Raw genomic sequence first — 23,805 nt, 5'->3', positions numbered from 1 at the left:
CCTCTGCCTTCAGCTCGGGTCTGGTCTCAGGGTCCTGGGATCGAGCCCCGCATCGGGCTCTCTGCTCAGTGGGGAGCCTGCTTCCCCTCTCTCTCTGCCTGCCTCTCTGCCTGCTTGTGATCTCTCAAATAAATAAAATCTTTTTAAAAAAAATTAGCTTGAAGAATATTTAATGATAAAGAGAAATGTTTATGATAGGTTGTTAAGGAAAGAAAAAAAGGGGCGCCTGGGTGGCTCAGTCGTTAAGCGTCTGCCTTTGGCTCAGGTCATGATCTCGGGGTCCTGGGATCGAGCCCTGCATCAGGCTCCCTGTTCAGCGGGAAGCCTGCTTCTCCCTCTCCCACTCCCCCTGTTTGTGTTCCCTCTCCCTGTCTCTCTCTCTGTCAAATAAATAAATAAACTCTTTAAAAAAAAAACAGGTTATAAAAGAATGGGTATAATATAATCCCATTTTTTAAAGGTAAAATAATTTCCTCAGGAGAAAAAAAACTGGAATGCTAATAGGATAAGTGCTGAAAAGCAATCAACAAGTAAGTTATTTTTGTGTGTGTACTTGTGTTTTTCTGTATTTTCCTAATTTTTCCTGACAAATATGGATACTTTTATAACCTAAGAGAAAGCAGTCTGGGGGCGCCTGGGTGGCTCAGTGGGTTAAGCCTCTGCCTTTGGCTCAGGTCATGATCTCAGGGTCCTGGGATCAAGCCCCGAATCAGGCTCTCTGCTCAGTGGGGAGCCTGCTTCCCCCTCTCTCTCTGTCTGCCTCTCTGCCTACTGGTGATCTCTGTCAAATAAAAAATCTTTAAAAAAAAAAAAGAGAGAGAGAGAGAGAGAGAAAGCAGTCTGTGTTACTTAAAATGGGAGCAGTTCCTTTAACTGGCTCCACAGCATCTCTCCCAAGAGTCTGCTTCTGAGCCCCACGAGCTGCTTGTTCCCTCACCCCGTGGTGGGCAAAGCCCGGCTCTCCCACAACCCTTCCCATTCCAACGACTCTGACCCAAACTCGGATTCCTGACCCTCAGCAGCCACCCCGACAACAAGCCGGCTTCTGTTGCCTGTCCTCCCGGCTGAGATCACCACAACCACACAGTGTGGCCTCATTTCTGTGGAACCACAAGGCTCCCACCTCCAAGGACTCTACCCACATGGCTGGTCCCACCCTGGGCGGTAGATCTGAGGAGGAAACCTCCGCCCGCAGCACTCCCACCTTCAACAGGGAATGGCAGAGGCAGAAGTTTAAGAGACACAGAGGCCCATCAACGCTGCTGGGGCCTCCAGGGCGGTCACTCACCCACACTGGCCTCCCCCATGGTGTACGTCTTCCCGGAGCCCGTCTGGCCATAGGCAAAGACGGTGGCATTGAAGCCCTCAAAGAAAGCCTCGAGGAGGGGCTGCACGCAGGCCTGGTACACGGCCTCCTGCCCAGCGTCCTCATCCAGCACCACGTGGAAGCCAAAGTGGCGGTCTCGACCAAGGGTGACGCGGCTGTGCTCGGGCTCTACCGTCAGGCAGCTCTGGTGGCCGTGCAGCAGCTCCTTGGGCAGCAGCGGGCGGACACGCAGGCCCACCCTCACTGGGGCCTCCTCAGCGGCCGGCAGCCTCTGGGTCTCCAGCCCCATGGTGCGAGGGTGGGGTCCTGGAGAGAAAGAGACCCCTCTGGTCAGCACCTGTACTCCAGGGGCTGGACGGCCCCCTGCAGGTAACCGGGAGTCGGATCCTGGGGTTTCTGGGGCTCCTGGGGCTCCTGACCTCCGAGAGAGGGGAGGGAGGGTCATTAACGTTCAGAACGTCCTCTGCGCCAGCCTGGTGCGCAAACACCGCGACAGCCGACGCGCTCCTGCTCGGTAACCCGTCATGGCTCCCATCACCGGCAAAATAGGCCCTCACTCCTGCACCTGACTCCCACGGGCTTCTTTACTCTGGCTCTACCCTTCCCCCGGACCCCATCTCCTAAAACACACACACCCCCCACAACCACCACTCCTTTCCCTACTACCCACTGGGTTCCCCCATGATCTCTGCCTTGGTCACCTCACAGGCCCTGCCCCACCTTCCCGAAAATAGATCCTTCAAGAACAAGTTCCCACCACCAGATCTGTCAATTCCATCCTAAGATCATGTTCACCTGCTGCCCCGCCCCCCCCCCCATCCTATTGCCAAAGCCCGGGGCCTGGCCACTGGCCCCTTCACCAGCTGCCTCCCTGCTCTCAGTCTCCCTGTGCCCTCCGCCAAGGCAACTAGGGGCATCTTCCAAAATTGGAAATGCAACCCTGTGACTCTCCTGCTTAAACTGTCCCAAAAGAGGTTCCACAATGCCCTTGGTAGTCAAAACTTTAACAGCTCTGCCCACCTTGTCTACTCACTTCCTGCACCCCACCTTTGCTCACCTTTCTCTGCAACACACTCCCATGTCTCCAGGGCTTAGGCTGGCCTTGTCTTCTTCAGGGAGCCAGGGAGGCGCCTCTGCTCTGTGTCCCCCAGCACTACACACACACAGGCAGGAACCCTCCTGTCCCGCTTCGTGCTGTACCTCCAGCGCCCAGCACGAGGTCGGACGCTTAGTAGCTGCCCAGCAGCGATGATGAAACTGCACCCCGAAAACCTTCCCCGTCCGGGTTCCCTTCTTACCACAGCCCCCACCGCCCCGTACGGACCCGGCCCACAGCTCTCGATTTGTCACTACTCTCAACGCATGTAACGGTTCTTTCTTTCCTTCAATCACCCAGTCCCTGCTGGGTGCCTGGCCCTGGGGACACGGCGGTGACCGTCGCGCAGTACAGTGGAAGCCTCCGCGCGCCCCGCACCCTGAGCTCTTCCAGCGCAGCGCGGTCCCGGCTTCCCGGAGGCCCTGCGCACGGACGCGCCGGGACAACTCCGCCGGTGCGGTCGGGCGCTGGAGAAGGCGGGCACGGGACAGGGGCTCCGAAGTTTGCAAAAGTGATTATAAATGCGGACCAGACCCTCGCAGCGTCGCCTCTCGCTCCTCCCGGCCAGGCCCGGGATGCTGGCCTCCGGCTCCCGGCTTAGGGAAGGGGGTGCTCCCGCCCTCCCAGGAAGGGGCCTTCAGGAGGCTGGTACGCAAGGAGGGGGCTCCTCGTGCTCTGTCAGAGCTCCCCAGGTGCCGGCTCCCACCGCCACCCGGCCCAGGCCTGCGCGGGGAGGGGGCGAGGGCGCGCCTCCCCCACCCACGCCGTCCTGGACCTCCACCCCTCCCGGGCCCACACCCACCTGCTTGGGTGGGAGCAGTCCCCCGCCGGTGCAGTTAGGCTCCGAGCCTCCGCGCGGCGCGCTCCGATGCCGTCACCGGGACCCCCGCCCCCCAAAACATCCCGCCCCTCACCCGCAACTCCGCCCGCCGGGGCGCTCGGGGGCGGAGGCGCTAGCCGGGCGGCGCCGCAGAGTCTGTCCGCAGACAGGGCGGGGCCGGGGCTGGGGGGGCGGAGGGGAGGGCGGGGCCTTGTCCGAGGGGGCGGAGCCACACTTCCCACAGGAGTCCCCCTGAGCCGTCCCAGGCTGCAGGCGCTGAGCTCTGCAGACTTGCGGGATTCTGGGGACACGCCGCCCATCAAGGGCCACCTGATGCTCCGAGCTGGAGAAGCCCACCTGCTCATGGAGCGGGGCACAGAGATCTTACAATGCAAGTCGCAACAGGTGAGAAGACGAAAACTAGGAGACTTTCCGCTCCGCGAGGGGAGGTTAGATTTTCCAACCCTAGATCCTGAGTAACAGTGGTCGAAAGATAAGCTACTATTTGTCATTAATTCATTCGTTCAGGTGCCTACGTTCTCTCCTCCCGCCATTGGACCCCTGTATGGCATCGCAGCACTCCCTATGCCCTCTCAAAGCTCCGCAAACCTCTCCCTTTCCAATCCTCAGGAAGCCTCCACCTCGCTTTTCTCTCTAAAGCTGAGAAGGATCTATTCCCCAGGAGATTTTCGAGATTGGGTTGGCGGCCCACTCCACCCTGTGTGGACGGGCCCTGGCCGCACCCTCTGCACTCACTCGAAAAGTCATCGCTGTGCCCCTTCTCCGCCAAGACCCAGAGTGACCCAGACCGGGGATGCATGACGCCACCAGGAATGCCAGACGGAGAGCAGGATGGAGTCTGCCCCTGGAGGAGTCTCACCAGGGCGAGCTCCGACAAGGCCTGGCCCCAGGATGCTGGCTTGGAAGCCCCCAGTTTAGAATGAGCAGGGCAACCTCCGGTCTATTGGTAGACTCCACCGCCACCGAGTCTCGGGTTCCCCGAGGGACAAGTGCCCCGGAAAGAGGCCACTGGGAGGTGAGGTGAGGTCGTAGAGTTCTCAGCCAACCTCTCCAGTCAGGGAGGTTACTCTGGGTGAACAGCTAGCAGGAACCTGTCCGAGGTACTCCTCCTATATCTACCTGGGCAGGTGCTGCCCCCACACATCTCTTCCAGTGCCCCCCCCCCCCCCCGTCCACGCCAGCACTCCAGCCATCTTTGCCTCCTCCTCTTATCCTATCTGCCACTGAGCCCTGACTGCCCCTCCCCCGCAGCTTCCCGTCCAGGCAAAGCTCTTTGTCCGCTATACCCTGGTCATCCAAGCCACCATCACGACCAATGTAGAGCCTCATCTGGGCCACTGCAAAGTCTCTTCACTGGTTCCCCTGTCCCTATAACACACAGCAATTAAAGAATAATAACAATAAAGAGCACAATGTAAGAAGGAGGCAGGTAAGAGCGGTCAATGTCTTGTATGGTGACCTTCCAACTTTTTTATTTATTTATTTATTTTAACCTTCAAACTCCTATTCTCTGTGTGTCTTAGTCCATTTGGGCTGATACGACAATGTCAGATGCTCAGACTGGGCGGTTTATAAACAGCAAACATTTATTTCTCAAGTTTTGGGGACTGGGAAGTTCAAGGTCATGACACTGGAAGATTGTCAGATGAGGGCACATGGCAGGAGAGACAAGCTGATTCTCTGAGGTCTCTTCCGTATGGACATCGACCCCATCCATGAGGGCTTCGATCTCATGACCTAATTGCTTCCCAAAGACCCCACCTCGAGGGTTAGGATTTCAATGTATGAACTTGCAGGAGGATACAAACATTCAGACTACAGCCCTACAACACACAAGTACACACATATATATTACACACACATATAATACACACATTATCCCTTGTCCATTGTACCCACTACACTGAGAGGTCCTTGAAAGGAGTATGCCTTATTTACCCCATGTCTCTTTCCCTTGGCTCACAGCCTGGCACTGTCACTCCATAGCAGTTTTTAGTAAAAGTTATTGAAGAAAGGAAGGAGAACATTTTTGCATGAGCAGAAATATGGATACGGGTCATTACAGCTCATATTTTCACACTGTAGGTAAAAGGGACAGAAAAGCATTTAGGACACATCTGGAGAATCAAGAAGCATCCCCTTGATGGTGTCTTATGCTTTTGAAGTCAAGGCCCACATCCTGTCCTCAGCTCAGCGTCCCGTCTTCTGTCACCTCTGTTTTGCACTCTCAGTCCTGAGCGCCTCCCCCCACAAAAAAAGTAGAAATGTCTATTTCCCCCCACCAAAAAAATGTTTCCTCATTTCTAAGACTCACATTTTCTCACACTGTAACATTTGTGAAATGGGAGTTGGATCTTATAGTCATGGCCAGGGGAAACTTGGCCCTGGGAGAGGTGATGGGAATGTCTACCTGCTGCCTTAAGGAGATGGTGTCTTCACCTCTGTGACCCCTGACGGACTGGTGGCACTGGAAGCGCCACACATGATTGAATTTTAATTAAAATCTGGAAACACATTTGTCACGTTAAATGTCATTAGAACTCTGATGTAGTAGCCAAATTTAATTTATTATGTATACACAAGATTGCCCGTCATAGACCGGCAGTGTAAGTAAAGGCTCTAGAGGTTGCCAAGTCTCTCTGGATAGATCTGTATTAGGAAGGCCTCGGTTTCAAGGAGCACAAACCAGAGCTCAAAATGGCTGTGCATTATCTCAGCTGAAAGACAAGAAGGAGGCGGCTCTGGGGCAGGTTGAGTCAGTGGCAGTGTGACGGAGGACCCGGCTTGTCCCTTTCTCTGGCCATCACCTTCTACCATAAAACATCCAGAGGAGGGAGAGAAAACTGTGTCATGCAGCACTCTTGGGATCAAAGGAACTTTTCCTGGGAGCCCTAAGAGCAGCTTTCCCTCATGTCTCTTGTACCGCATGGCTTAGGGCTGCCCCCTGGGAAGTAACCACTGGCAAAAGGGTGGAATGACTATGACGGCTTGGAATATGCACATGAGACGGTTCTGCCTGGTGCTGGGAAATGTGACAGTTCATTTTATGTATCCACTTGACTGGGCCATGTTGTGCCTGGATATTTGGTCAAACATTATGCTAGATGTCTCTGTGAGGGCATTTTTGGGTGAGATTAACATATAAATTGGTAAACTTTGAGTAAAGCAGATGGCCCTCCATAATATCGGTGGGCCTCATCCAATCAGGTGAAGGCCTGAACAGAACCAAAAGGCTGACCCTGCCCCAAATAAGAGTTTTCCTACCTGACTTTCCTAGAACTGAGACTTTGGCTTTGATTCTGCCTTCAGACTCAAAGTGAGTATCGGCTCTTCCTGGGTCTTGCGCCTGCCAGACTTTGGACTGGATTGGACTAGAACTACACAAAGAGTTCGCCTGGTTCTCAGACCTTCAGGCTTGGACGAAAATGAAAACACTGGCTCTCCTGGGTCTCCAGCTTGCTGCCTCTCCCGTAACTCTGAGGACCTGTCAGCCACTGTGAGTTAATTCCTCGTAATGAATCTGTGTGTGTGTGTGTGTGTGTGTGTGTGTGTGCATATACACCTCCTACTGATATATATGCGTGTACTCCCTGTTGGGTTTGTTTTTCTGGAGAACCCTAAGACAGGAAGTCATCCACAACCGCATCCTAGAATTTTTAATGATAAGAGAGGCCAGTCAGCTATTCACGTATCATGAAGGATCCTTGTTCAGCTACCAAGCATCTATCTGTCAGAAGCTGCCACACTTCTGGGGTATAGAATTCAATTAAGGAAAAAAGTAATTCAATTAAGGAGAGACTAAAAATTCACCTATTTGGGAAAAATCGATGCAAACCCAGTGTTCTCTGACATGCTGTAGAAAGACAGACATTGTTGGTCCCAAATATTCTATTTTTTTAAAGATTTTCTTCATTTGACAGAGAGAGACACAGTGAGAGAGGGAGCACAAGCAGGGGGAGTGGGAGAGGGAAGAGCAGGCTTTCCATGGAGCAGGAAGCCCGATGTGGGGCTCAATCCCAGGATCCTAGGATCATGACCTGAGCTGAAGGCAGATGCTTAACGACTGAGACACCCAGGTGCCCCGGTCCCAAATATTCTAAAGCAGCTGGGGTCCTGAGCTGGAATGATCCGAAGAATGCCTGTTACCATAACAGTCAAAACAATTCATTCAGACTTAGAATGTGAAGAAGCTGGAAACGAAACTTCGATCTTCATGCATGTAAATGAAACAACAGTTGGCGAAACCTCATATTTAAGAGAAGGAGGTACAGTGATAATTATAGTTATTAAGCTTAAAGAAAATAAAATTAAACCTTTGATGTTATGATACAATTTTGAGAGACTGGTGTGATGTTAGAGTTCACCGGAACCACCAGTGTGAATTCATGACTTGGGAAAGAAACGTCTTTTTTCTCGCTCTTACTAGTGGTGGTGCGACGGTTTTTTGCCTATCGCTAATATGCACAAGGAACCATCAAGTATGTATAGCCCAGCGTTCAAACTGTAGGTTCTATCGGTATCCCCTGGTAAAGGTAGCTGACTCCAGGGGCAACTGGTGGCTCAGTCAGTTGCTCAACTGATTTTTTTTTTTTTTAAGATTTTTATTTATTTATTTGACAGAGAGCGATCACAAGCAGGCAGAGAGGCAGGCAGAGAGAGAGAGGAAGGGAAGCAGGCTCCCTGCTGAGCAGAGAGGCCGATGCGGGCCTTGATCCCAGGACCCTGGGATCATGACCTGAGCTGAAGGCAGAGGCTTAAGCCACTGAGCCACCCAGGTGCCCTGATTTTTTTTTTTTTTAAGATTTTATTTATTTATTTGACAGAGAGAGACACAGCAAGAGAGAGCACACAAGCAGGGGTATTTGGAGAAGGAGAAGGCTTCCTGCCAAGCAGGGAGCCTGATGCGGAGCTCGATCCTAGGACCTTGGGATCATGACCTGAGCTGAAGACAGACGCTTAACTAACTGAGACACCAAGACGCACCCGCCTCTTGATTTTGGCTCAGGTCTGATCTGAGTCGTGGGATGGAGTCCCAAGGTGGGCTCCGTGCTTAGTGGGGGGTCTACTTGGGATTCTCTCCCTCTCCCTCTACACCGCCCCCCTCCATGCTCATGCACACATGTGCTCTCTCTCTAAAATAAATTGAAAAATCTCTTGAAAAAAGAAGTGGCTGATTCCACACATTAGGTCAAGAACTGGGATGATTTTTTGCGATCAAAAACCTCAGATACTTTTAAAACGTCTGCTGTACACCTGAAAGGAAAAAGGCTCCCACCTAAAAGGGCCAAAATATGACAACTGGAGCACCCAAAAAGCAAATAATAACTATAGTTAATTGAAAGAAACCAAAGTCTGTGAAAATTTCTCTTGAAATTTTGACAAGCTGCCTTTATTATGTAAATGGAAAAGCACCAGAACCGAGCCAGCCGAGCCAGCTGCTGTGAGGACACTCCAAGAAGGGCCAGCAGTGGGGTTGGAAGCACCTGCCCAACCAGGTATGAAAACATCTTTTAAACTAATGTAATTCAGGGGTGCCTGGGTGGCTCAGTCGTTAAGCATCTGCCTTCAGCTCAGGTCATGATCCCAAGGTCCTAGGATCGAGCTCCGTATCGGGCTCCCTGCTTAGCAGGAAGCCTTCTCCTTCTCCAACCACCCCTGCTTGTGTGCTCTCTCTTGCTGTGTCTCTCTCTGTCAAATAAATAAATAAAATCTTAAAAAAAAAAAAAAAACACTGTAGGGGCACCTGGACTGTAGGGGCACCTGGGTGGCTCAGTGGGTTAAAGTCTCTGCCTTCGGCTCAGTCATGATCCCAGCGTCCTGGGATCGAGTCCCACATCGGGCTCCTTGCTCAGCGGGGAGCCTGCTTCTCCCTCTGCCTCTGCCTGCCATTCTGTCTGCCTGTGCTCGCTCTCTCCCCCTCTCTTTCTCTGATAAATAAATAAAATCTTTAAAAAAAAATTTCTCAAAATTTTGATAGACACTTCACAGTAGGGACATGCCACAAATATTTGAGAAACACAATAAACAACGTTCAACGTCTTTGCTAATCAGGGACTTAAATCCACAACGAGATACTATTTTATCCATTCCAGATTTGTAAAAATGAGAAAACTAGACAATATCAAATGTTGGTGAAAATGTTGAGTAAGAGGACCCATATGCAGATGACTCTTGAATGATGGGGGGGGGGGCGTGCTGGGGCGTCCACCCTCCTGCGAAGTTGGAAATCCGTGTGTAAGTTTTGACTCCCCAGAAATGTAACTACTGTCGACCAGAAGCCTTGCCCAATCAATTGATAAATATTTTGTATTCTATATGTCTTATACACTGTATTCTTATAATAAAGTAAGCTAGAGAAAAGAAAATGTTATTAAGAAAGTCATAAGGAAGAGAAGATACATTTACAGTACTAGACTGTATTTATAAAAAAAAAATCATGTATCTGAGGACCTGCACAGTTCAAACCTGTGTTGTTCAAGAGTCAACTGCATTTCTGGCGAGAATGCAAACCAGAACAACCTGGTTGGAGGATAATTTGGCAATATCCAGTGAACAAGAACACACTTTATGACTTAGCAATCCCACTCAGTCCTATTCCCCAAGAAACTCGTAAGAATGTTCATTGCCAAAATTACAGAATAGTAGAAATATGGAGGGGAGCCCTCCTGGCTCAGTTGGTAGAGCACGTGATTCTTGATCTCAGTCATGAGTTCAAGCCCCACATTGGACATAGATCCTAGTTTTTATTTTTTTTAAGATTATATTTATTTATTTGACAGAGAGAGAGATCACAAGTAGGCAGAGAGGCAGGCAGAGAGAGAGGAAGGGAAGCAGGCTCCCTGCTGAGCAAAGAGCCCGATGCGGGGCTCGATCCCAGGACCCTGGGATCATGACCTGAGCTGAAGACAGACAGACAGACGCTTCCCCCTCTCTCTCCGCCTGCCTCTCTGCTACTTGTAATCTCTGTCAAATAAATAAAGTCTTAAAAAAAAAAAAAAAAGACAGCCATGGTTAATGGTCCCTCTACCCAGATCACACTCTCTCCCCCAGGAAACTCCTGGGGGTGGCATGGACTGTAGAGGTGGGGTGGGGTGCCCAAGGCTAGCTCAGAGTCCTGGCCATGTCCACCCACGCATGTCCATCTTCAGATTCCAAACCCAAGCATCAAGGACAAGGAACTCATTACATCAGAGTCAGTTTCAGGAAGCTGGGCTTTCAGCTATGCAGCAGAGTGGGGGCCGAGAGGGTCCTCATGGTCTGAGGGGAGCCAGTGAGGGGTGTGTACCTGGACATTTAAAAGGACTGACGGAGTTGGGGCGATTATCTGCGCAGCTGCCAATGACGATAACAAGAAAAACGGAGTTGGTTGGAAGGCTACTTGGTGTTATCTAACAATATTTAAAATGCACAGCATGCGATGGTTCCATGTTACAAATTTCTCCTATAGATATACCTACACAACTGCACAAAACATTTTGTATACAGACATTTATTGTAGCACTATTTGCCGGACCAAATAAAAGGAAACAACCTTAAAGTCCACCACTAGGGAACCAGGTAAATCAAAGATAGAATATCTACATTTTGAAGCACTTACTACATGGCCATTAAAAAGAGCAAGGAGGGAAAAAAATAAAAAAGAGCAAGAAGGACTTACCGCGCAGATAAACAAAGATCTCTAAAATGTATTGTTAAGTGAGGAAAGCAGGATCACATCGCACAGCTGTGTGAACAAGGTGGGCTTGCCCATGCCCAGCCTGGACCTGGAAGGCTATCCGAGAGACTGACAGCACCGGGGTTTTTGTGACGGGGAACTGGGGAACTCAGTAAGGAAGATACACATTCTTTTGCAATATTTGAATGTTTAAATTGTACTTCTGCATTCTCTATATTTACCAAATATTGACATTTTCAGAAATAGGACTTGGAATGAAGTGTAGCTATTACAGAGTCCATACAGGTGTCTATGTAGCTGTGACTTTATAAGGTGAAGGCCACCATCGTCGTCCCCCGACACTGGGGGCGCCGGCATTCAAAAGTCAGCGGAAGAGTGAACGTACGGATGGAAGGCCTGAAGGATGCAAACGGCAGTGTGGATGTGAGCCAGGAGGTGGCGCTAGAGAGCCCAGGCCCGGACTTAACCAGAGAAAAGTACCCGGTATTCGGAAAGGGGGGCTCATATTTATATAAACATAAAACAGCTTTTGCACCTCATTGTCGCGCCCTTCAAAGTAGTCTGCTGAGCCTGGATACTCAGAGGAATCGCTGAGCTCGGGCCTTAAACATATGTCAGAGACTCCTGCTTAATCTCTGCGGACAGAGGATGGCTCTAATTTTGGGAAAACATTCAGATCTCATTTGGCCACATGTTTGGTTAAAGAAGCGAGAGATCAAGTCGAGCAATTAATTCTTTGGTTAAAAGAACAAAACAACAAGGCAGAGACTCAAAGCAAGCTGCTGCTCTGACGCTTCTTAAAAAGAGGTTCTGACGGCTAAGCCCGAAAACGGTGCTAGAAAGATAATATGTGCCTCGGGGGCGCCGCGGGAACGCGACTCGGGTTCCCAGGGGACAGCTTGGAAGAGGTCACCGCTCCCTCGGAGGGGCGGGCTCTGTTTCTATGCGGAGAATGGGTCCAGCCCTCGCCCTCGGGGCGGCGGCAGCCGGGCAGAGGCGCGGGGCTCAGCTCTTCTTGCGCAGTTGGCTGTACTGCGCACGGCCCAGGATGGGCTCCATGACGCTGGGCCGGAAGAAGCTGTCGCTGACCCTGCGCCTCGGCTTCTCGCGGGCCACCGCCGGGAAGGCCGGGCGCAGCGCGGGGGGCGCGTCCACCCTGTCCTCCGGCGCCGGGCTGGGGGGCGCCCCGGGGCTGCGCGCGGGCCGCAGGCTGCCGCGGGGCTGCGAAGGACGCCGCGCGGGCTCCGGGCCCACGGGCGGCACCCCAGACGCCCTGCGCTCCGCCTCCTGGCGCACCACCTCTTCAATGTCCCGGAATTCGCTCTCGGGCTCCATCAGGGACAGCCTGGGGAGCTGAGGGACCAGCCGCTGTGTTAGGGCCCCAGCCTGGCCCTCGTCCCTGCCTCTGCCACCCACGGCTTCTCCGGACCCCTCGCATGCACCCCTCCCAGGAACGGCCTTCGGAAGGCGCAGCCTGGGGTGTGGGGCAAAGAAGCAGGGGAGACATCTTGCCCTCTCCAATAGTCTCCTCGGTCCACACCCCCAAGTTAAGGCAGGCAGCCCCCTCCCAAAGTCCCTGGACCCCTCGGGTCGCCCTCAGGGCTCGCTCCATGGAAAAGCAGCGGATTTCCTGCCAGAGCTGTGCGCTAAGCACAACCCACCCGCTGTCCCAGCCACGGTCAGGGGACCCATGCCTGGCCCTGTCTGGAGCCCAAGGAGAACAAGCTGGCAGCCAAGACCCCCGCCGGCCTCTTGGAAATGAGTAACTGAGTAAGCCCCGCCCCCTCAAGGGGTAGGGTCCTGAGTGGGCCTTCCGGAGCCTGCAATTCACTCTGGGAGGAGGCCAAGGGACTGCTAGAGGGGCAGTACTGCTGTCTCTTGGGTTTTTCCTGTTGTTAATAGGTGATAGGATTGGGATGGGGCAGCAGCTGTGCCCTGGAATACAGCCCGCCTCCCAGGGTGTCCTGGAAGCCTCCAGGCAGCAGCACGCAAACCCCCCACCCCCAGGTGAGGGTTGGGCCAACTGGGGACCCTCAGACTGATGGTCAGAAGCAGGGGCTGTGGGGAAAGGTCTCAGGCTAGGGCCACTGTGTCTATACTCTTGGGGCTGGCAAGCGCCTCCTACTAAGGCCACAATTTGTCAAAATGTTTCTGGGGCGCTGAGGATCAGAAGAACCACACCAAGATTAGGGAAAGGAGGACCACTGCAGCCCCTTGGGTCAAATCTGCTTTCCCCGTCCTTCCCAGGCCGCTGTAGTGGGACTCACCGGCACGTAGTGGACCACCGTGTCGACCACGTTGTCAGTGACGCCCTTCAGGGCATCTGACAGGGACATGGCCCTCCCCTTGGAGGAGGAGACAGCGCTGGCCGGGGCGAGGCCAAGCATCCTCGCTGCCGAGCCCAGCACCGCCGCAGGAGCCCAGGTAACAACGGAGATGGTGCTCTGGACCGCCTTCTGCAGCGTGTGGGCCACGCCGCCCAGGAGGCCTTGCGCGCTGGACAGGGCTGCCACCTGGGGGCCGGAGCTAGGTCAGCACCTACTGCGGCGCGTCCCCGGGCCCGTCTCCAACCCGCGGCCCCCAGAGCTGGAGGGAAAGAACGTGGACACCAAATGGGCGAAACTGTTTGCCGATTTCTTCCCAGCTGTGTGGCCTTGGGCAGGTCACTTGCCCTCTCTGGGATTGCTTCTTCCTGGGCACCATGGGGATGATAGTCTCCGCCCTGCCTGCTTTCTGGGGGCGAGGGTCAGCTGAGAGAAGGGCATGGAAGTGCTTAGCCGGCTGTCTGGGGGGTCCGATGAACGGCGCATGTGTGCTACGTCTCTGGGTCTGGGGGCGCAGACCCGTGTTTCACCCCATGCCTCCGCTTTGCGCCCCTCGAGGGGACCGTGGGACCTTGCGGCGTCTGCGCCCCCGCTCAGCCTCTGTTCGCCCCCTTACCTCGTTGAGTTGGTTCTCCTCCGTGTCCGATTCCTCCTCCTCCTCCGTCTCCTCTCCCTCCGTGTCGGTCCGGTCGTCGTGGTCCTCGTCCTGGGCGGCGGCAAGTTTGTGCAGCCAGGGCACGCGCACCTCACTCCGCCGCCGCGACACCACCTGCATGGCGGCCGATGCGCCCCACTGGGCCAGACTGCTCTGCGGGATGGGCGGAGGGGTTGGGGGACGTGAGCTGCGCCCCCGCACACCTGCAGCCCCCAATGGGGGGCGCACCCCTACCGCCGGGGCCAGGCCCCGGCGCACTGTCCCCCAAACTTGACAGTGAGTTCTCACTGACACACCTGGGGCGCGCACGTCGGGGGCGTGCAGTTCTGGGAGGTTTCCTAAGCACGCCCGTGTGCAAACTACCACAGATCAAGAGAGAGGCCATTTTCAACACCCTGTTGGTACCCACCACACACAGTCCCTCCGGGGGACCGCATGGGGACCTCTGCCAACAGAGGGTGGGTTCTGCCCTTTGCTGAACTTCACGTAAATAAACTCATGCAAGGTGGCTTCTTCCATGAATAGCGTCTTCTGTTCCACATGGTGCTGCGGACTCATCCGTGCTATTGCACGTCAAGAGCTCCTGCTTGTCACTCTGTGTCATATCCCATGCAGCTCTACCACAACCCGCCCACTGCTGGTGGCGGACGTCCATGTTGCGTCCAGTTCTCGGCTAAGGATAAAGCCCGATAGGAACATTTGGACGTGTCTCTGGGGACACGTAAGCTCTCACTTCTGTTGGGTTGAACTGCTAGGTCTTAGCCGGGATGGGTGTTTAGACACTCCTTGGAGGTCTCTGAAGATGGAAAATGTCAAGAGGGCCACAGTATCCCAAGGGCAGAAACAGCCCCGGGCAGGTGGGCTAGCGCCCCCTGGAGGCACAGCCTGGCTCACTCCTAACCGGAGGGAGCGCCCCCAACAGGGCTTCCTCATCATATGGTTCCAGGAGACACCTCTGTGTTTGGTGTGAACAGGGTGCCTGAGGTTGTGTGGTACTAGGCTGGAACACGCGTCAGCTGCAGCCCCCACGGGTGAATGATCCCCCAGGGCAGGGGACAGAAGGGAACCACAACTCTCATATCCCCACTGGAGCCACAGTACCTGCTGACATTTGTTTGAATGCATGAGTCAGGCCTGATGATGCTTTTAAAAAGTGTTATCCAAATGATGGCTGAGAGTGGTTTTGTTTTGTTTGCTGACCCTTAGGCTTTAATTTTTAACTTTTATTTCCTTATTTGACCTTTGTTTCTTATAAAAGTTCTTATGAGAAAATCTATTCTATATCTGCTAAAATACATAGTGGGGGGGGGGGGTGTTGGGGTATGGAGGGGAGTTACCCCTTCCTGGGCCTAGAAAAGGCAGTTTTACCTTAGGTGCGAGTAGGATGCAAATTAGAAGCCTCCGGAAAGGAAATGTGAAAACCTGGGGGCAGTCAGGGTCAGGGATGCAGCCCAGCTAGCGTTCTCTCCCCAGCAGAAGGAGTTTAGGGCCTTGCTTACTTACAGGTGACACTCCATGGTCCCTGGATAGCAGCTAGGGGTCTCTGCTCCCTCATGGGGGGGGGGGGGGGCACAGAAAGAAACCCCTCTGAGAGGATGAATGCTGGGGTGGGACTCAGAGGGAGAGGGAGAGAGACAGAAGTGGACAGCAGGGAGGACCACCCCAGCAAGGCAGGCTTGTCCTTGGCTCACATCCTACCCTTTCCCTCTCCTGGAAGCCCAGACAACTGGGTCTCCACCCCCTTAAGCCCTTGTCCTTAGACCAAAATTCCCAGCCCAAGTTGGAGGAGAGAATGTTCCTAAGACCAGAGGTGGAGTTGGGTAGGGACGGAAGGGACCCAGACTGGGGGTCAGCCAGAGCTCAGGGCAGACACTCACCAGGGGTGCCACACCTGGGATCCACATGGCCAGGGAGTGGCCCTGCTTCAGCACCCGGGCTGTGGTCTGGAAGGTGTGCCGAGAGAGGGTGTTGGCCAGGGCCCCAACCCTGTGCACGAGGCTTGGCTTGGCTTTGGGGGGCTTCTGGGTCTGCTGGTGTCCTGGAGCAGGCGCTGGGTGGGATTTGGTAGGAAAGACAGGAAAGCCAATCAGAGACAAGAGAAACTGGGGCTGTGTCTAGGGTTGGAAAGTGGTTACGGATCTCCACAAGTCTGCTGGTGACTCGGGTCACTCCCTTTCCCCACTTACCAATGGGGAGAGGAGGCTAAATTAGGATAGTTCACTCTCGAAATCTTGTTGGGCCTTTCCTGCTCCGGGGCCGTGGCTGGCTGAGCCCCGGCTGCCTCTTGCTGATCCCCAGGCAGCATGGGTCCCCAACCCACTTCCCAGGGAAGGTCTGCCAGCCCCCCTAGTGGTAGATACCTGACTCTTCCTTGGCTGAAGGGAGGAGAAAGTCTACCATCTTCTCAACACCACCCAGGGCTAAGTCGGCCCCTCCAGAGGCCAGCCGGCCAGCTCGGGTGTTGGCGGCATACTCGGCAGTGTCTTTGGCTACCCCCCAGGCAAGCTCACAGCTGGCCAGAGCGGCCCCCAGGACCTTGTCTGAAGTGCTGGCGATGGGCACGCTGATGCTGTTCCTGGCACTGCGAAGGCGGGTAGAGATGGTGTCCTTCAGCTCAGAGGCAATCTGGGGGAGATGGGGCAGGGAGTCAGTCCTGTCGGTCTGGCAGGCCTGAGCCTGGCCTCCAGGAAGGCCTTATTTAAAGGCTCAGGGGAGAGGTAGCTGGCCGGCTCAGCTAGTAGAGCGTGTGACTCTGGAGCTCAGGGTCATGGGTTCCAGCCCTACACTGGGCATAGAGCTTACTTAAAATAAAATAAAGGCCCAGGGGAGGGGCACCAATATCTGGGCTCCTTGATTTATCTAGGCTTTAAAGGGAAAGGGCTCTGATCCTCCCTGTGCATGGATCTCTTGGTTTCTCTGCGCCCCACTTCTGCCTGGCAACATCCTAACCAACCTTACCCCCCAAAGGCCACCTCCTCGATGACACCTGGCTTGAAATTCGCAGGCACACAAGGCGTCGCCACTCCCACATGCCTCGACTGTCTCGTCTGTCCTTCCCTCAGAACATGCTCCCATTCCCATCTGCGTTTAGGTTGATTCAGACCTGTGGGTGATCTTCCTACCAGTTCCTTATTGAAATAATTAATCTTTCTTTCCTATTAGTCTGGGAGCTCTTGGGCGACAAAGAGGCTCCTCATCTGGAAAAATGTGGAGAGCACAGGCCTCAGAGCCCAACAGGCCTGCTTTCATGTGGCCTCCACGGAAGGCTGTGCGGCCAGGGAGAAGTCACTAGTTTTCCCATCTGTAAAAGGGGGATACCCACACTGTCCCAGAGGGCTGGTAAGAGGATTAAATGGGAGGCCTCCATAAATCGTACTGTGGCCCCGGGCATAGGGTAGGGCTCAGTAAATCTTTGTGGGTCAGTGAGATGAAGCTCCTTCCCCACAGCACGTGACATGGCCGTTGTCTAGTAAATGCCCAGTGCGTACACAGCTAGGTAAAGTGACTGTTTCAGTCCCATGGTCTGCAGAGGGCTGGATCTTGAGGACCTGAGACTGCAAATTTGGGATCTGATGAGTGTGGCCCATGATCTTAGGTGACTAGAGTTACCACGTGGCCCGGTGCAGGCTCACCGGGTATCCTGGGGTAGGGAAGATGAAATGGGGGAATCAGAAGCAGAGGTACCCACCCTAGGCCCCTGTTTCAGTTTACCCCCTAGCTTGTGCTTGCTTTCCAGAAAACCTGCCTTCATGTGGCACCACGAGGAGAGGAACGAGCCCACTGTGTGGCCTAAGGGGCAGGCAGCCACCCCCAAGCCCGGAGGGCACTCATCGTAGAAATGAAAGGCTGACACTCATGGCACCATCAGCCTGTGCCCTCTCCTCCTGAGAGGCGGAACAACAGAGGACGGGGCACGTTAGAGAAGACGAAAGGGCCTCACCTTTTCCGGAGGGTACTGGAGGGCTGGGATCTTCTCCTCCAGGTGGTCCAGGCCTCGGCAGGCCAGCTCATTGGCAGCTATGACTAGAAGCGAAGGCCACAGTGGGGTGAGCCACAAGGACCTAGCAGGGGCCTCTGTGCCGAGGAAGGGGCCCTAAAGCCCTCGAGCGCCCCCAGGACTGCTGCCTCCAAAGCACCTTGGACCTGAGCCCCCCGCCAAGCCCTTTGAGCTCCCCGTCCTCTGTGACTCCTTGAGGCCAGGCTGGTGTCCTCGCTCTGTGTAGGAACTCTGGAGTCAGGCAGATCTGCGCTCAGAGCCCGGTGTGTCCCTCTGCAGAGTGTGGCTTCGGGTAAGTCACTGCGTGCCTCAGCCTCAGCTTCCCCGTCTGTCAGATGTGGACTAAGGGTGCCTACCCTGCAGGGTTGTGGTGAGGAGGAAGTGGCAGGAATTCTGTGAATCACCAGCAAATACTGGGCCCCCCTCCCTGTCCTCCCTCCTCTGGGTGAGATCTGGGGTGGGCAGGAAGGACGAGGTGTGAGAGGAGCAGCGGCGGCGCCCTCGGATGGGCCTTGTGGGGGTAGGGCCGGCACTGCTCCATCCTCGAGGTGACCAAGTCCGAGCTGCAGCCGCCAGCCCAGGCCCTGAACTGTCCACGTCCTTCCTTCCAGCCTCTAGGAGTGAGATGATCAATGGCGGGAAGAGGGTGGCAGGGGAAGAGAAAGGAGCTGCCCCCAGAGAGGGGGGCAAGTGCCAGGGGACACAGATGCTTTTAGGGGGTACAGGCTGCTGAGGACAGAGCTCTGCAGTCATGATCACGGAGATCGGTTCTCTGTGCTTTCACACACTCTCTCTCCAGATAGCTCACGTTTCCTCACAACATCCTCCAGCAGAGGGAGGGCCCAGGTGACTTGGGCCATCTTGTGACTCGGCAAAGTGAGACGCAGGGGAATTACTGAAGGAGTCTGTGGGCAGGGAGGCTGGCCCAGGGCGGAATCCCTGGACACCCATAATTCTCTAATCAGGACGGTGGAAGGTTCTAGACTTCTGGGTGCTGCTGGAATTTCCCTCGGCCCTGTCGAGAGCCTTGCCTTGGATGCACTTGGGATGGGCCCAGGGTGATGTGCGGAAGTGCTGAATCACTCTATTATATGCCTGAAACGAACATGCTGCTGTATGTTAGCGATCCTGGAATTAGAGAGGTCGTCCTGTCCCCCTCATCCCCTCCCCAGGCTCTGCCGGGCCAGACCTGGTGTCTGCCGCCCCTGCTTCTGTGTCAGACTCTGCCACAGAAGAGCTCCACAGCTGCTGCCAGATTTGGGGCCAAAGTGGGCATCTGGTCTACCACGAGCTCCACTCCCATCACTGCCCACACAGCTCTGCCCATCCCCTCCCCTGCCCGTTTTTGGCCCATCACTGTCATCCCAGGAAAATGTCATCTGGGCTGTAGATGGGACAGCTCCGGATGAGGAGAGACGTAGGTCCACATCTGTACCTGTCTCTACAGCCGTCTATACTGGAGCATCTCTGTCCGTAGAAAAGATCATGTAACGGAATGTAGGTGGTTAGAAACACCACCGGACAGCCAAGAAGGCACACAGACATGTCAGCAGACAGACAAGTAAGCTCTCAGACAGAAAGACAGACAGGTGGCGGCCTGCCGGTGCCCCGAGGACTCACACTGGGTGGACAGCCTGCGGACCACCGGCTCCATGCTCCAGGCTGCCAGGCTGCTGGCGCCCTGCACGCCCTTCTCGTAAGCATTGCAGACAGAGGCCACCAGCGGGTGGGCTTCCTTGGTGCTGGCGTAGGTCTTCTGGAAACACTCACAGGTGCCACTCACCACCGGCAGCTGCAGGACCCGCTGCAACGCACTCTCCTGCTCCTGGCGCAGAGGGAAGGCAGGCAGGCAATCAAGGGGTTCCCCGCACGCTCCGCCTTGCAGGAAAGCAGCCCCGGGGTCATGGAGCCCGCTGCTGAGGCTAGCCTGCGTCCCGGGGACCTAGGAGGAGCCCAGGCCGCAGCGGTCTCTGGATGGCCCACAGGAAAAGCCACAGGCAGCCTGCTGTGCTCTCCTGGTTCAATCCAGGCTCTGCAGAGCTACAGGGTCACAGCCTCCCTGCCCCTGTGTGGGCTGGTCCCCGGCTGGGGCGCGCTCCCCTTCCCTGCCATACCCTTCTTGTCTGGCAGAACGCAGCTCCCTCGACATGGCTTGAGCATCCCTGCCTCTGGGAAGCTTCTGGACCCTCCTCCCTCACATCAGCCCTCCCCTGGCTCATCTCCACATCCCTCGCACGGCCTGGGATCGTGTGTGTACTCGTCTCTCTCCCAGCCGGCTGTCAGCGCTGCGTCCCCAGTGCCCAGCCGAGGGCTGGTGCAGCGAGGCCGGCCGAACAAATGGAAGGGTCGGGGCTGCGCCTAGGAGGGGTAAGCTGAGATCTGCCCAACTGCACAGAATCACAGACGTTTAGGCCTCCGGGAGCCTCTGTAGCCAAAGGGCTTCCCACAGTCTCTCTGACAGGTTTGTATTTTTATTATTAAAAATTGTTTTCCATTTCTTCATTTAAAAAAAAATTTAAATTCAACTAGTTAACATATCATGTGTTACTAGTTTCAGAAGTAGAGGTCAGTGGTTCATCAATCTTATGTAATACCCGGTGCTCATGGCATCACCCTTAATGTCCATAGCCCAGTGACCCCCTCCCCCCACGTTCCTCGCCTCCACCGCAGGCTCGGATTGAGATGCCTCCTGGGATGGACCTTGCCCCTCACAGGGGGGCCCGTGGCCCTTGTTGGACAGCGCCGCTGAGCTGCGATGTGCCTGCACCTGCCGCTCCACCCCTGCCCTCTAGAACAACACCAAGCAAATCTATTTCATCATGCATGCGCTGGCCCTTCACATATCTGAAAGCAGTGTCTGCCTTTAGTGCTCCTTCCTCCGTGCCAAACAGCCCTAGATCCTAACTTGGCTTACTGGCCTGGCCTGGTGGTCCCCTCCAGATATGCCACAGTTTAGTGTGGTCTTTCTTAAGCATATGGCACTCCAAATTGAAGACACCATTCCAAGGGTGGTCTGAGCACATGGGGTATTGTGAACCTGCTACCTCTCATTACTGGGGTGCTGTGCTTTTATTAATGCAGTCATAAAATGAAAATTCAGGTCACCCTGGAACCTCAGTGAACAAACACTGGTCTTTGAGGAAAGAATGTGGGTCCGAGTTCTGCACAGGGAAATATTTACTTGGTGCCATTATGGTCCAGACACTGATGAGGGTGCTTGGGGGACAAGACTTGAATTCTAACAGTGACCCTCTGAAGTCAGTGCTAACACTTTGCTGGCAAGGACACAAAGACCCAGAGATGTGAAGTGACTTATCCAAGGTCACACAGCACTTTGCTGGCAAGGATACAAAGACCCAAGATCACAAAGCACTTTGCTGGCAAGGACATAAAGACCCAGAGATGTGAAGGGACTTATCCAAGATCACACAGCAAGGGTCAGGATTCCGACTCCGGCCTGAAATGGCATATCTGTAAGATTCACTTCGAAATATCGCCCGGTGCGGGAGTAAATGAGAGCGCCGATGAGGCAGGACGGGCCACGGGATTGATAATGGCCGTTGCAGTTAGTGCAGAACATTAATATTCTTCTGTCCGCTCTTAGGACTGCCAAGAATTCTCATGAAAAGTAAAGACAGAAAGCTCCCGAGGTCCTGACTCGGACACTGGAGCTCTCTCTGCAGTTCCCCGGTTCTGCTCTGGAGGCAAGGACCTGGCCTCTTCTCTTTGTAGGCTGAGTTAGGAGACCCATCAAGGAGACTCGTAACAGCAGGCTACCATTTTTTTAGCTTTCATTTTGCAGACAACTTTGAAATTTGAACTAGAAAAAGATTATGACTATAAACAAGGGAATATTTTCTTTAACATTTGGACAGAGCCTTTGGGGGTTGTTGCAGGCAAAGCCACAGAGGGAGAGAGAGGTCCTGACAAGGTGGAAGAGAATAAACCACCAACCATTACGCTGGGTTAACTACGCACTGATTCATTTTACGCCTCTGTGTTCTATGATTTAATATAAAACTTGGTGGTGATTCTGAGTGCAAAAGTTAGCTAAAGCCTAAGTTGGGAAAAGATGGGCATTATATGAGCTCACAGTTTTTAAGTTTCACCGACGATCTGAACTGTGCCTAAATGAGACAGGCCTTTCCTGGAGGGGTCGGGTACCCCTAAACGTGTCACACCGCCCCAAGTCACAGTGAAAACCAGGCTAGACACAAAACCCTGGAAACAATGTTCCTCTAACCCTTTCCCATATGCAGCACAGGCTGTGCATCGTGTAACTCCGAGAGGGGCCGTTCACATGTTCTAGAACACACACAACGCCCCGGAGTGGCAGAATGCAGAGGCATTTGAATCTACATCCTGCCTGGGGGGACGAGGTGACGGCTTCTGTTCCAGGGTGTAAAACACAGTAGTTCCCTTCCTTTCCTTACCCACTCAGTCAGTATTTCTGTTCTTTTCCTCCAAGGTGCTCAGTTCTCGGCAGGCACTCCCCCCATCCTCTAAGAGCCCCCTGCAAAAGGTACTGAGAGCAAGAATAATGACGACATAATGGCCAGTGCAAGGGGATATGATGGAGACAGAACTTGTTCTGGGTCCCCTGAATCTCTCCTCCATGCTCCTTCCTCCCCCACTCAGTGGTTTCCCCACTTCCCAGATAGGCCCAAGTTACTTACGGGGAGGTCTCCGTCCAGCAAGGCTGGGCCCTTGTTAACGGCCATCATAGCTCTTCAAGCTGCAAAGCAGAGTCCCAGGTCCATCAGAAAGCCCTGAGCTTGAGATCTGCAGGGTCAGTCCCCTACCTCTCATGGTTCTGGCGAGGCCCAGGCTGCTGGGGACCTCCAGCTCTCTCACCAGAAGACATTGGGTCGCGGAGCAGGAATGTCACAGACAAGCAGCCACAACCTAGACCCCACTGTGGGGAGCTGCCCCACAGCCTACTTGTTAACTGGAGTTTCTGATAAGGGTTCAGGGTAAGAAATGACAAATAAGGGTAGCTTTAAGAAATGGGGGGTTTTAGATGATGGTAAGGGGTCCCCACATGAGGATCCAAAAGAGACTAAAAGAATTTCAGGTTTAGTCTTTTTTTGATGAAAAAGCTCTGCATCAATTTTTCTCTTCTTAAGCGGGCGTACCTGCCACTCCTTCCCAGAACGCTCAACGAGGAAGCAACTCGTCACTTAAAACCAGCCATTCTGGCTGTGTTCTAGGAAAGCTGGCACCCCAGAATATCTACCCTCCACTCTTGGTCATTCGCCTTGAATCATGTCTCCCTCAGTGGTTTCCCTGCAGGCCTCTTCATCTTCAGGGCAACTCTCAGGGGACCCCCTACCTTCACCTTCTCTCAACTCTCAAAAACCAACCAGGTAAGGCGGCTGTTCCCAGGGCCCCGCACTCACGCGAATGGATGCTGCCTCAGTCCCACACAGCCAGGCTGCCGAGTGGCTCCCCCAGCAGAAGCAACGCCAGCTGCTCCAGGGACACCTTGGGCAACACTGCCAACGCGTCCCCCTTGGAGGGGGGCGGAGAGGAAGAGCGCATTGGGTCAGGCAGTTGTCATGGTTATTTGAGCCAGGGTCCCCTGTGCACGTCCAAACTTCTGTAGGGAGATTTGAGCAACTAGGAGGAAGACTGCAGAGCTGACAGCGATCCGGCCCCAGGGGAGGGATTGTTCCAGAGCCATGAAATATCAGCTCTGTAACATGTTTCTGGCTCCCAGTTCTCAAAAAACGGTCTTCCAGAGGGAAGGTGTCGGAATATAGGTCATAGAACTCATAAATTGTCAAGTTCTATAATTTTTGGCTCCTTTTTCACAGTGTCCTGTGGACCGTTTTTAACCCAATTCCTTCTTCCAGTATTATTTACTATTAAGAGTGTATTTTGAACAGTA

General features: G+C 54.1%; 2 protein-coding genes across 5 annotated transcripts in view; both read right to left on the bottom strand.

Annotated features, from left to right (window-relative positions):
* Window positions 1-3,356, bottom strand: part of KIF7 (kinesin family member 7) — a 28,716-nt gene extending 25,360 nt beyond the window's left edge. For 2 of the 4 annotated variants that reach the window (XM_059371587.1, XM_059371588.1), the window contains exons 1-2: window positions 3,226-3,356; window positions 1,289-1,633 (exon numbers count right to left, since the gene is read on the bottom strand). In XM_059371587.1, the coding sequence (XP_059227570.1) occupies window positions 1,289-1,616 (328 nt within the window). In that variant the 5' untranslated portion in view covers window positions 1,617-1,633; window positions 3,226-3,356. The remainder of the gene's footprint in view (window positions 1-1,288; window positions 1,634-3,225) is intronic. The other 2 variants (XM_059371585.1, XM_059371586.1) reach the window with 1 other exon arrangement.
* Window positions 3,357-10,744: 7,388 nt separating this feature from the next.
* Window positions 10,745-23,495, bottom strand: PLIN1 (perilipin 1). The gene is made up of 9 exons (XM_059418469.1): window positions 23,315-23,495; window positions 22,592-22,650; window positions 19,536-19,740; window positions 17,859-17,941; window positions 16,279-16,543; window positions 15,796-15,968; window positions 13,880-14,071; window positions 13,207-13,452; window positions 10,745-12,292 (listed from the first exon to the last, which is right to left on the bottom strand). Exons 2-9 carry the CDS (start codon window positions 22,637-22,639, stop codon window positions 11,945-11,947), a joined length of 1,560 nt encoding a protein of 519 aa, XP_059274452.1. The 5' UTR covers window positions 22,640-22,650; window positions 23,315-23,495; the 3' UTR covers window positions 10,745-11,944.
* Between the last annotated feature and the right edge of the window lie 310 nt (window positions 23,496-23,805).

The sequence above is a fragment of the Mustela nigripes genome, chromosome 13 (genome assembly GCF_022355385.1).
Source record: "Mustela nigripes isolate SB6536 chromosome 13, MUSNIG.SB6536, whole genome shotgun sequence".
NCBI lineage: Eukaryota > Metazoa > Chordata > Mammalia > Carnivora > Mustelidae > Mustela > Mustela nigripes.
Note: the sequence above shows the minus strand (reverse complement) of the source record. Positions and strands in the feature narration are given on the sequence as shown.